Consider the following 13,014-nt stretch of genomic DNA (forward strand, 5'->3'; position numbering starts at 1 on the left):
TGAGGCATCCTGTGGGCTAGCACTGCTTGTGGGTGAGACTGAGGAAGAACCAATTTAAGCCCCGTGCAGTGACACACCTGTGGTCCAAGCTGCTGGGGAGGCTGAGGCAGGAGGATTGCAAATTCAAGGCCAGTCTGGGCAGTGAGCATTGAGAGACCCTGTCTCAAAATAAAATATAAGGAAAGAGCTGGGGTTGGGGTGGGCGTGCGGCTCAGTGGTGAGGCACTGCCTGGCATCCTTAGCACATTAAAAAAAAAAAAGCCGACACTGAAGTTTTGCGATGTCACTGTGGCCTTCTGTCTCTAGGAGGCTATAAATGGGGCTGGGCCCCTGGCCTTCTAGGAAGGTTCCCATTGCTCAGGTGGATGGGCAGCTTCCCGAGGTTCTGTGCCTCCAAGATTCCTTGTGTCCTCCAGGAAGCAGGACCAGGTGGAGTTGGCGGGAGCTCTGGATGGAGGGCCAGGCATGTCAGAGTTCCCATCCCTGTGGCACCCCTGTCACCTACTGTCACCTGCTGGACCAGTGACTGCCCTTACTAAATTTCTGCTTCCCGTCTATCCAGTGGCTCATCCCTGCCCGCTAGGGGTGCTCAGTGGCAGACCTTCATGAAGTGCCAATCATGGAGACTGGCACTCAGGAGACAGTAGGTGGTGACCATGAGGGGTGTCTGTGGCCTAAAGTAACTTCTGCGGTCAGAAGAGGTCTGTCTCCCTGGAGTTCTGGGGGGAAGCACAGGCCCCCGATGGCGCCACCTCCCAGGCAGGCCTTGGGAGAAGGAGGACTGGGCTCAGTGACCCTCTGCGCTCGTGTTTTCCAGACCTGCCTTCCTCACTGGAAGTTTTGCGTGAGTGACTCGGAAAACAACCTGGGCTTTGCCCTGGGCCCCATGTTTGTCAAAGCGACCTTCACCGAGGACAGCAAGAACATAGTAAGTACCTCCCCTGTGGACAGAGTGGGCATCGCATCTACTGGGCGCCCCCCACCCCAGCCTGACAGCCCACACTCTGCTCTGCCCTGGTCCTTTCCTGCTCCAGGCCACAGGATCCCGGGGCCTTCTTTAACTCACAGGCCATTTCCTCAGGCTGCAGGGCGTGACTTGCTAAATGACTTCCGTGGTTGAGGCCAGGCCAGTTGTTTGTGTTATTTAATTTGATCTTCCCAGCGACCCCATGAGGCTACCACAGCCATCTCCACCTCCTGGGGCTGCGAAGGACCCCACCAGGTAATGTTGACCTGGAAGTGACATTTTTCTTACTCTGAGGGTGACAGAATTATTCAAGCAGGTAGAGGATCATCATGGCTGAGTGCTAGGGAGACAGCCAGCCCCCAGCTCAGATTCTGGCTCTGTCACTTGGCTGGGTGACTTGAGCGGTGTTCTCCCCTCACCTGGGACATGAAAGTGGGGCTGTCCCTTCTGCAGAGGGGTGTTAAGGTGAGACAGCAATAAACCACCAAGTCGATCTTAAAGCAAGAGACGGAACCTTTATTCACCAGTTGATGTCTGGATCCACCAGCTGGCGGGCCAAGGGCCAGGCTGCTAGTCCACACCCTTCGACCCCTCCCAGGGTTCGAGCACACCTTTTGTAGTCCAAAACCATATTAACACATAAGTGGCTGTTGCTATGATTCAGATCCATAAGCAAACATCATAAGATCTAAAATCATAAGCAGTAAAGAGGGTGGGCCAAAACGTCCCTAGTTGAGAACAAGTTAAAGAATGGCTACTAACATCTACACCTCTGACAGGGTAGATTGTCCAAGAAAAATGGGAACTGAAGAGGGGACACTTTTACGTTGTATAAGAATTGCCATCTGTGTCGCCTAACATGCCGTGCTAGGCAACCGCTCACTGATGGGTGCAGAGACGGGGCTTTCCCACGGGAGAAGCTTTTCTTACATGATGTGGGGTCTCAGGGCAAAATGGAGTCTGTGTGGTCATTGCCCACACAGCCTGGCCATAACAAAATGAGATGCTACACATAAAGAACACCTGGCCCAAAATAAGCTACAGTCAATGGCAGCGATAGTTTATCACTAATGGTATTGTTTGCGTAATTAGTGTCTATAGTCAAGGGGCAGCACTGCACTTCCAGTCTGCTGAGGCAGGGGCTGGGGTGGTGGCTCAGCGGTAGAGCCCTCGCCTAGCACATGCAAGGCCCTGGGTTCAATCCTCAGCACCACATAAAAATAAGTAAAATAAAAGTATTGTGTCCAACTACAACTTATATATAATATATATATATATATATATATATATATATATATATATTTTTTTTTTTGTTTGTTTGTTTGTTTGTTTGTTTGTTTGTTTTGTTTTGTTTTTTTAATCTGTTGAGGCAGAATCTGAGTCCAGGTCTGTCTGGCCCCAGCCCCACGGCTCTTGCCTTCCCCTTCCCTAGAATCTTCCATCTTCTATCTTTGGCCCCCGGGTCTGCCCTGCATCGTCACCCTCAACAGCTGCCATTTGTGCCCTGAGACCTTTCTGAGTGCCTCTCAGATCAAGTTCTCTGGGTGTTAAAGCTCTATTCCATCAAAAAGGATCCCATCAGCCTGGGAGAGGCCATATCTTCTGGACGGCTCCAAAAGAGCACTCCACCACTGTAAAGGCTCCGAAAAGTCCTGCTGCGGACCTTTCCGCTTCCCCAAGGCACGTCCAAGCTCATTCGGCCACAGAGACCAGTGCATGGAAGGCCCGTCTCGTCTCGAGGGATGTCTGTCCATGTTAGGAACATGGTCTGGAAGCACAGCCATGGCCACCCTCTTAGCCCGCTCTGCAGAACCCGAGGCCTTGAGCCAACCTCAGTTTGACCTCGGGTCCAGTGTCATCCTGCCTGGGGCACTGGTTGCATCCAGGGGGCCAGTGCCCAGAGCTCAGGGTGCAACATCTGTCTCCTCAGGCCAGCAAGATAATCCTGGAGATCAAGAAGGCCTTTGAGGAGAGCCTGAGCATGCTGAAGTGGATGGATGAGGACACCCGGAAATCAGCCAAGGAGAAGGTGAGGCCGCCCGGGAGCTCGGGCCACCCAGGCTTCCTGCACCGGGCAAGAGCAGCAGAGAGAGAGCAGGGCTAGGAGAGGCCAGCCTGTCCCCTGGGCACGCATGGATGCTGTCCTGCCTTGTGACCAGTCTAGCAGGCTGGGGGGACAGCCTGAAGCCCAGTGTCACACATCTCTTGGCTGAAGGTGGACAGGCAGGAGAGCACGCACAAGAGAGGTGGACCAAGCTACTGTGGTGCTTGCTCCCTCCACAGCTCCCAGTCCCCCAGCAGTAGGGGACAGAGCCTCAGAATCTCAGAAGCTCATCACTTCCCAAAGGTTCCAACACTTGAACTTTGGGGACACATTTGGACCATAGCAGCTTCCCTTGGGGAAGCAACATTTAATCAGAAACCCAAAAGATTAACTGGGGGCTGGGGTGGTGGCTCAGCCGTAGAGCGTTCGCCTAGCCTATGTGAGGCACTGGGTTTGATCCTCAGCACCACATAAAAGTAAAAAAAAAAAAAAAAGATATTGTGTCCACCTATAACTAAAAAATAAATATTAAAAAAAAAGATAAGTTAGGCAAGGGGGGAATGTTTCCAAAAAGATGTGAAAGCCCTAAGTGGGGAGGAGCCTGATCCCCCGCCCCTTGACGTGACCCTGAGCCCAGAGCCCACAAAGCTGGGGCCAGCTGGTCAGCATCGCGGGTGCTCAGTCCTCTGTGTCCCTCCCATCCAGGTGGACGCCATCTACAACATGATAGGCTACCCCAACTTCATTATGGACCCCAAGGAACTGGACAAATTGTTCAACGATGTGAGTGGCTTACACCCTGCTATCCCAAGTGCCCACTTGGGGAGGGTCCAAGGTGGGCAGGGCGCCCAGGGCTTCTGGAGGCAGGGAGGCTGACCTGGCATCATGACAGCCATCAGGGGATTAGCTCAGCGGGAGAGCACTGGCCTCACATCATGACTCCAACTGGGTTCAACCCAAGCACTGCATAAAATGGGGGGGGAGAGGTAGCGGGGCTGAGGTTGGCTCAGTGGCAAAGCGCTTGCCTCACACACATGAGGCCCTGGGTTCAATCCTCAGAACCACATTAAATAAATAAAAAAAATAAAGATATTGTGTCCATCTACAACTAAGAAATTAAAAAAAAATAAAAGACTTGGGGAAGCAGATCCTAAAAGGTGCAGCACCTGACCCTGAGCCCAGAGCCCACAGGGCTGGGGTCAGCTGGCCAGCATCGCAGCCCTAAAACACCATGGTGGTGGGGGGAGAAAGTGAAGCCCCTCACACCCCCACTCCTGCCCCAGAACGGCCACCTGTCTTCAGGGTCGTACCCCAACCTCCTCAGAGAAAACTTGGACCTCAAATTTTGACCTTGAGATGGGGATGGGAAAGAGGAGGCAGCCATCCCAAATGCACAGTGAAGCTCCACTGAGGTGGAGGGGGATTACTGCCTCCCTGCTGCCAGAACCTTCGGCACATCACCCCTTTAAGTGGGTTGTGATTTTGCCCCAAATGATAGTTTGCTATCTTCTCATGAGTGAAATTCAGGCATTTTTGAAATCATAATAACCTCTCATCATGGTTCTATTTAAAACCTAAGACTATTAAAATTACTTCTGAGAATAGGAGACTCATTCCGCAGCCATGTTTCTTGAGAATACTTTCAGACACCCCAGGGTCATCCTGATGCGAGACCCAGAGTCTCCTGGAGACGGCTCAGGCAGGGCCCACAGACAGGGGTCTGCCCCTGAGGGCCCAGTGTTTTACCACAGCCCTTGGGTACGCCATAAAGATCTGGAGTTGACCTGAGGGAGGGCTTTGCACCTGGTAGGAGCTGAGAGGCCCGGCCCAGGTGTGGGGGGTGTGATAACGCCTGTCCCCTGACATTTCAGAGCCAGATTCCAGTGTGGTTCATTAAATCTGTGCTGTCCAATTTGTTAGCTACCAGCCATGGGGGGCTATTTAATTAATCAAAACTTAAGTTAATTAAAATTTAATTACACTATCACATTTGAGATGCTCAGTAGCCACCTGTCACCAGAGTCTACCATATTGGCCAGTGTAGGTGGAGATCACACGGAGAACACACCCATCATCACAGTCCTGTAGGACAGTGATGGAGATACTTCTTGCCCAAGGGAACCACTGATGGGGCATCCTGCAGCACTGTGACACTGTCAGGTGCCTGAAGGAGACAGTTGTTGCTGGGCCCAGCAGGTTAGAAGCCTCAGAGGGGTGGAGCCTGCAGCTCCGAGCCCACACTCTGGCCCTAGGCCTGCCTACCCATCCCTTCACCTCGTGGGGTCTGAGTTTCTGACTTTCCTCTAGGGTTGCTCCCATCTGTGTCTCTGCTTCTTTCCTCAGTACACGGCAGTTCCAGACCTCTACTTCGAGAACGCCATGCGATTTTTCAACTTCTCATGGAGGGTCACCGCTGACCAGCTCAGGAAAACCCCCAACAGAGACCAGTGAGTCCCCCAGGCCCGGCCAGGAAGGCCTTGGTTCCCCACCATAGGGATGCACACCACTGAGCTTGCCTTCCTCACCCACTGTCAGGTGCCAGGTGTGACTGTCACAGAGGCCCTCTTTTCAAATTAAGAAACCAAAAGCCGCTGGGTGTGGTGGCACATGCCTGTAATCCCAGCAGCTCAAGAGGCTGAGGCAAGGGGATTGCAAGGTCAAAGACAGCCTCAGCAAAGGCGAGACACTAAGCAACTCAGTGAGACCCTGTTTCTAAATAAAATACAAAAGAGGATTGGGGATGTGGCCCAGTGGTCCAGTGCCTCTGAGTTCAATCCCCAGAATCCTCTGCAAAAAAAGCCAAAGTAGAGCCCATCCTGGCCCCAGTCTGGGTGCCGCAGTGCCCAGCCTGTTGGCAGAGTGAACCTGGCCTCTGAGGCCGAGGGGGCCTGGCACCACATCCCAGCTTCATGGCCTCAGCATTCAGAGCCTTCATTTCATTATCTTCGAAGTAGCAGGGAAGGGAACTGGTTCTTGGGTCATTGAAGCAATCCAGTGTGGGAACTGGGGAGAGCCAGGCCCTGACAGGAGGCCCTCCGCATGGGTGAGTGTCCCATAACTCCTCACAAACAGGAGCAGTGGTTTCTCCCACTGTCCCACTGGGGCTGGGAAAGGTTCTAGATGGGCGCTGATGACCCAGCACTTTAACACACTGCAAATCCCACTGTGCATCAGTGTCCCCCGGAGAGCTGTTTCAAAAATAGTCTCCAAGGATGAGGGTGTAGCTCCGCGGTAGAGTACATGCCTAGTACTTGAGACCCTGGGTTCCCTCCCCAGCACTGCCAAAAATGTGAGGGGGGGGTGTGTGGGGGTTGCCTCCTGACGTTTTTTTGTTGTAGTTTTTGGTTGTGGGGGCTTTTGCAGCAGGGGGTAGGGAGTTCCTGGGGATTGAACCCAGGAGTGCTTTATCACTGGGCTAAATTCCCAGCCCTTTTTAATTTTTTATCTTGAGACAGGGTTTGACTAAGTTGCTGAGAGCCTCACTAGGTTGCTGAAGCTGGCCTTGAACATGTGATCCTCCTGCCTCTACCTCCCAAATTTGCTGGGATTACAGTTGTGCACCACTGCACCTAGCCATAGCCTAACTTCTACCCCAGATCTTAAGTCAGAATAATCTGGAGAAAGACCCTTCTTTTTAAAATGGTCTCCCCAGGAAAGTTAGGTGTAGTCAGCCCGGTACTAGTCCCTCCACTCCTGAAACAGGATAAATCTTACCAAGTCAGAACGAATCCTCTTTGCCTCTGGCGCCCTCTTGTGGGCAATGGAGGTTCAAACATCTTTTTCCTCCAAGTTTTCCATTGTCAACGAGGGTCCCCCTAACAAACAAGAAGGTAGGTGGACCTTCACCTTCAGAATATGGCACAGACACTACTGCCAATTTACCTGGCTTCTTAAGTTTTAGATTAAAAGTTTTCACTTAAACTTGTCTTCTAGCCAGACACAGCAGTATTCATCTGCAACCCAAGCTACCCAGGTGGCTGAGGCAGAAGGAGCCAAAGTTCAAGGCCAGCCTCCGCAATTTAGCAAAGTAAAAAATAAGGGCAAGGGATGAAGCCCAGTGATAAAGCACCCCTGGGTTCAGTCCCCAAGGAAGGAAAGATTAATGCATTTTGGAAAATCTTAACCAGTCGTGGTGGTGCACACCTCTAATCCCAGTAGCTCAGGAGGCATGGGCAGAAGTTCAAAGCCAGCCTCAGCAAAAGTGAGGTACTAAGCAACTCAGTGAGACCCTGTCTCTAAATACATACAATATAGGGCTGGGGCTGGGGCTTAGTAGTCAAGTGCCCCTGAGTTCAATCCCCATTAACCTCCTTGCCCTCCCCCCAAAAAATATAATATGAAAAATCTGAAAACTTATTCATGAACTTTTCATACCCTGTACACTAAAATCATTGATCTGTCTTGCACTTTTTGGATTTTTTACATAATTTTTTACATAATGGCTCATGCATTGGTCCTTTGGAAAATAGTGTTTTGCCAGGCATGGTAGCACATGCCTGCAATCGCAGCAGCTGAGGAGGCTGAGGCAGGAGGATCATGAGTTCAAAGCCAGCCTCAGCAATTTAGCAAGACCCTAAGCAACTCAGCAAGACCCTGTCACTAAATACTATATAAAAAAGGGCTGGGGATGGGGCTCAGTGGTTACACACCCCTGGGTTCAGTCCCCAGTACAAAAAAAAAAAAGACAGAAAAGAAAAAAAATTGTGGTTCCACTAAGATTTACAGATTTTCCGCTCTCATATACTGCAGCCAAAAAAAAAAAAATCCACATTAGTTAACATCATAGTTGGCCTCCTGAGAAAAATCTTAAAGTACTGGGAAGCTATCAAATTCATGATGGTCAATACAAGTTTTCCAAAATTTTAATATTTCTTTGAAACTTCATTTTTCTTGAAACCTCAGATTTTTATCATTGGTAATAAATGACAAAATGTGAATTAGTTCCCCTGAGGTGCTAAGCTTCCTTTTTCATTTTCAAGAACATGTCTGCCTTGTTGCCCAAGTCCAAAATTCCATGGCTGGTCGGTCATCCGAAGAGGATGAGAGAGACCTGAAGCACCACGTGGGTATTCCCCATTGGTCAAACAGGATATTGAAAAGACTGGTACTTGGGGGTCGAGATTTAATGGAATTAATGATTAGGCTACTTTTTCCTGGGTGTTGTCAATGAAAATGACCCGCTGGCTTGTTTTGGTTGGAGCACCTGCTAGGAAAGGAGCAGGTGGCCACTAGGACTTGCCCGGCCCCCTGCCCAGGCGGCAGCAGTGTCATTCAAGGTTGCTTTTGTACCATGATACAGATCTCAACATGTGGCAGAGACAGAGTGTCTCAATGTTATAATGAAAATAGTTTTGACATCATAAACCAGAGGATCTTGGGGACTGTCACTTTAGACCACACCTTAGAACGGCTGCTAGACACATTTCAAGCCTCAAAAATAACCTCAGTTCAATATCTGATGGTCCCTCTTGCTGTCTGTGAGCGCCTCGGTGTGGCACCCTCTGAGGTGACATCACTGATTTATAGGTATTCAGGTGTTTTCTAGCTTCCCCCTCAGAAACAGTGCTGCCCGATGTCCTTGTGCTGACCTGGTCCTGGGGTCAAGGAGTACCCACTGGAGTTCCGTTCCGCCCACCGCCTGGGCTCTCACGCACCTGTTGCTTGCAGGTGGAGCATGACCCCGCCCATGGTGAACGCTTACTACTCGCCCACCAAGAACGAGATCGTGTTTCCAGCTGGGATCCTGCAGGCGCCCTTCTACACCCGCTCCTCGCCCAAGTAGGCCATCTCTGGTGCTGGTGCCCCGACGGGTCCCCTGTCCCTCAGCTAGCCCTGTGTCTGCAGCTGACCCTGACAGCCATCTCACTGAGCCATCTGTGCCCGGGTGGCCCAGGTGGCCTAGGATTGCAGCGTCGTGGGTACAGAGCGCAGCAGCCCCTGTCCCCTGCCTTCCCTCCAAGGGTCTCTGGGGCCGAAAGCTCCTGCAATCGAGAAACGTGGCACAGTCGTGCAGTCAAGAGCCCCATGTGGGAAATACTGCTGTGACGGTGGCTTAGAGCAGTTGCAGCCAGGGAGTTGGCGTGGTGAGGGCGCTGTCCTAGAAGCTGGACTCCCAGGATGACTGTGTGGAGCTTGGGAAGAGCCACTGGCCCATTCCCAGGCTTCGTTTGCTTTAAAGATCAACTGCTAGTCTGTGGGAGGGGACAGTGATCCTCTAGAGTGTCCAGCACGTGCATGTCACCCACAGGGCACAGCTGGCTCCCTTAGACTGCCCAGCCTCCCACTGTCTCCAGGGCTGTGTCCCACAGAGCCCCTGCTACATCTCAGGCCCAACAAGTGAGGGCCACATGGCAGGGCAGGAGCCAGAGGCCTTGCTCTCACTTTGTGACTCCCTCCAGGGTCTTAAACTTTGGTGGCATTGGTGTCGTCGTGGGCCATGAGCTGACTCACGCTTTTGATGATCAAGGTACAGGTTCCTTGGGGTCCCTCCAGACATAGCCCATCAGCTTCTTAGCCCCACTGCCTCTGCTCCCTGGGACTTAGCTTTGGAGAGAAGGACCAGAGTCTAAACCCTGGCTCGGCCGCTTGCCAAATGCTCTCACCTCGGCAAGTCACATCATTCTCCAAGCCTCCGTCTCCTTATCTGCAAAATGGGTGCAACAGGTCCAGGTGGGGGTGGGGAGGATTGTGTGAAGGCTATAGTGAGCACTTTCTGCAGGGTGCTGGGTGCTCGGTGCTCAGTAGGAGTCAGGAGTCAGAGACGTGGAAGTCACACCCTCCTCAGCAGCTAGTGTCCAGGGTCTTCCTCAACTGCCCCCTGCTCGGGGACAAGAAGAAAGTGGCAGAGACCCTAGAAACCAGGCCTGTCATGTGCTCCTGATTCTGCCAACTCCACTGGCCCCTTGCTGGACTCCATTCCTTGGGATCCGAGGCCCTTGGCCAGTGGAGATCCACCCTGCACCTCAAACCTTTGTACAGCCACATGGCCGCCTGCCTGGCCACTTTTCCCCACCCTCTCCCACTCGGTCTGGCCCGTCCTCTGGCCCTCTGATGGGCATCCTGTCCCTGTACAGGCTGGAGGGTGGGGTCAGACAGGGGAACCCACTTCCCACTGGGAGGGAAGAAGAGCGATAGTGCCACTCCTGCGCTCTGACCACAGGGCGGGAGTATGACAAGGATGGGAACCTCCGGCCCTGGTGAAAGAACTCCTCAGTGGAGGCCTTCAAACAGCAGACGGAGTGCATGGTGGAGCAGTACAGCAGCTACAGCGTGAACGGGGAGCCCGTGAACGGCCGCCACACCCTCGGGGAGAACATCGCAGACAACGGGGGCCTCAAGGTGGCCTATCGGGTGGGTCTGCTCCTCCTGTGCACCTGTCCAGGTCCACATCTGTCCAGATGCCTCATCAGTAGGTCAGCATAGAAACGCCTGGCAAGCTGCAGGAGTGCTGTGCCTCGGCTTCCTCGTCTTTCGGTGGGGGTGGGGAGGACGTGAGCACTGACTGTGGACGCAGCACCTTCTGCTTGGAGACCACCTGCTTGAGAGTCCCAGGAGAGAGCCAGGGCAGGGTCCACCTGCAGAGCCGGCCCCTTCTTGCCTTTGCGGGGGAACCCACTGCCAGGTAGGGCAGCAGGGCCCAGGAGGACACTGAGCACAGAGCCAGTTCTGGGTTCCAATCCTAGTCTGGAGTAAGTCGCTACCATCTGAGCCCATTGGCTTGTCTCTGAGCCCCTGACCTGCACCCTCAGGTGGCCGGAGGTGAATCCAAGTGACTCAGACACAGGTCCCGGCCTGAGAGGCAGCCTGGCGACTCACCAAGGGAAAAGGGCCAGAGGCAGGGGGTAGTGGAAGGAGTCAGGAGCAAGGGCCTCTGTCACTGAGAAAGGAGCTTGGTTCTATTCTGGCGACAGTGAGAACCACTACAGGGTCAAACAGGAGATATCATCTAATTCCTTCTTTAAGGCAGGTCTGCAAGCCGGCAGCCCATGGGCAAATCCAGCCCCAGCCTGTCCCCGTAGGTTTGGGGGACCTGGCCACACTGTATCCACAGGTTGCCTGTGGCTACTTTTGCACTCTGAGCACAGAGGAGGATAGTTCAACAGGGACCGGTAGCCCCAAATCTGGAACATCTACTCCGGCCCTCACAGAGGAGGTCTGCCAACACTCGCCCTAGACGGTTCGCTCGAGTTGCCACATGAGGAGGGGACCAGGCTTGTGTCCTCGGTTCCTCTGAATTAGGGAGACCCGTTGGAAGCTGTTGTGAGGTTACCCAGGCTAGAGGGGAAAGGGTGAGGAAGGTCAGTTTTGGGGTGTTTGGCTTGGCTGGAAGAGTTGGGGGGAACTCTGAGCCTGAGTAACTAGGAGGGTGGTGGTGCCATCCTATGGTGGCAGGTTTGGTGAGGGTTCATGTAAATGACTTCTTCCTTCTATGCCATGCTGAGTTGGATGTGATCTTGGGTGTCCAGCTAAGGCAGTTGAATATCCAGATCAGGGAAGAGGCTGGTGCCAAAGTGCACATTGGAGAGCCATCAGCATTGTGTGGCGTTTTAGGCCATGGGGTCGATTGCACTCCCCTTTAGGGAGGGAGCAGAGAAAGAGGAGGGATCCTCCAGGCTGAGCCAAGGCCCAGAACCCAGAAACCAGCCTTGGCCTGCACACTAGCCCCTCACCCCTGTGTCCTGGCTGCCCTCAACCTCTGGCCTTCTCTCCTCCCAGGCTTACCAGAACTGGGTAAAGAAGAACGGGGAGGAGCAGACCTTGCCCACGCTGGGTCTCACCAATGACCAGCTCTTCTTCCTGGGGTTTGCACAGGTGAGTTCATTAGGGGAACAGGTAAGGTCCCCTCCAATCACCAGCTCCCTAACTCATCAGACCGTCTTCAGGTCATTAGCCTGTGAGGAGGTGAGCTTCCTGTCATTAGAGAGATTCAAGGAAGGGCCAAGAAAGAATACTAGTATCCTGTATGTGGTGGAGGAGGCCCCTCCTAGTTCTGGGGTTCTAGAAACTTCTTAACATAGCCAGACATGGTAATGCATGCCTATTATCCCAGCTCCTTGGGAAGCTGAGACAGGAGGATCACCAGTTCGAGCTCAGCCTCAGCAACTTAACAAGACTCTGTCTCAAAATAGAAAATGGAAAGGGCTGGGGATGTAGCTCAGTGAGAGAGCAGCCCTGGATTCAGTCCCCAGAACCGGGGGAGAAAGAAATCAAGACCCACCAGGTTGGCACTTGAGTTGGCCTTCAGTTGATTCCCAGAGCTGCCTCTCGAGAGAGTGTCCTACCCAGAAAATATGAAATCTGGACTAAATCCAAGATTTGTAAAGTGGAGTTTAGGCAGAATCCCAGCCTGGTACGTTGGTATCAGACAGAGAACTGGCTCTGGCTGAAGAGACACAGCTTGGTGACACCTGCGTCAGAGAGGGGCATAGGCGCACTCCAGCCTCCCCTTTGACCCACCCACGGGCCTTCCTGAGTCCTTGGGGTGTGAGCACCAGGCGAGGGCTCATTCCACCCCTGCAGTGGTGGGACCAGTCTGGCGGCCTCAGGGCCCCACAGTGACCCCAGCTTCTCCCCCTTGTTCCCTCAAAGGTCTGGTGCTCTGTCCGAACGCCCAAGAGCTCTCACGAAGGCCTCATCACCAACCCCCACAGCCCCTCTCGCTTCAGGGTCATCGGCTCCCTCTCCAATTCCAAAGAGTTCTCAGAACACTTCCACTGCCCCCTTGGGTCACCCATGAACCCTCATCGCAAAGAGCCAAGACGGAAGAGAGGAAGGGGCTGAGGATGAGCCCCCAGGGGAGGCTGCCAAGTCTGCCCCTTCTTCCAACCCCTTGGCCGCCCAGGGCCCCTTCCCCGAACTGGAGAGTTTGCAGCCGGCACTGGGCCGGGTGGGGGTCCTCTGCATACCCGAGTTGCTCCCCTGTGCAGACCGGCGTCCCAGCGAGCACCAGCTCCAGTGGGCATTCGGGTATCGGGCTGGTGGCTCACCAGGCCTGGGCCCCACA

At 53.3% G+C, this 13,014-nt stretch overlaps 1 protein-coding gene across 1 annotated transcript in view; it reads left to right on the plus strand.

Moving 5' to 3' along the window:
* The window catches only part of LOC143387394 (endothelin-converting enzyme 1-like), a 68,252-nt gene extending 55,461 nt beyond the window's left edge, over nt 1-12,791 (plus strand). The window contains 9 exon segments of the mRNA XM_077108289.1: nt 818-928; nt 2,898-2,996; nt 3,717-3,794; nt 5,355-5,458; nt 8,679-8,789; nt 9,410-9,477; nt 10,171-10,361; nt 11,727-11,822; nt 12,600-12,791. Coding sequence (XP_076964404.1) covers nt 818-928; nt 2,898-2,996; nt 3,717-3,794; nt 5,355-5,458; nt 8,679-8,789; nt 9,410-9,477; nt 10,171-10,361; nt 11,727-11,822; nt 12,600-12,791 — 1,050 coding nt within the window.
* The last annotated feature ends 223 nt before the right edge of the window (nt 12,792-13,014 follow it).

The sequence above is a fragment of the Callospermophilus lateralis genome, unplaced genomic scaffold (genome assembly GCF_048772815.1).
Source record: "Callospermophilus lateralis isolate mCalLat2 unplaced genomic scaffold, mCalLat2.hap1 Scaffold_386, whole genome shotgun sequence".
Lineage (NCBI taxonomy): Eukaryota > Metazoa > Chordata > Mammalia > Rodentia > Sciuridae > Callospermophilus > Callospermophilus lateralis.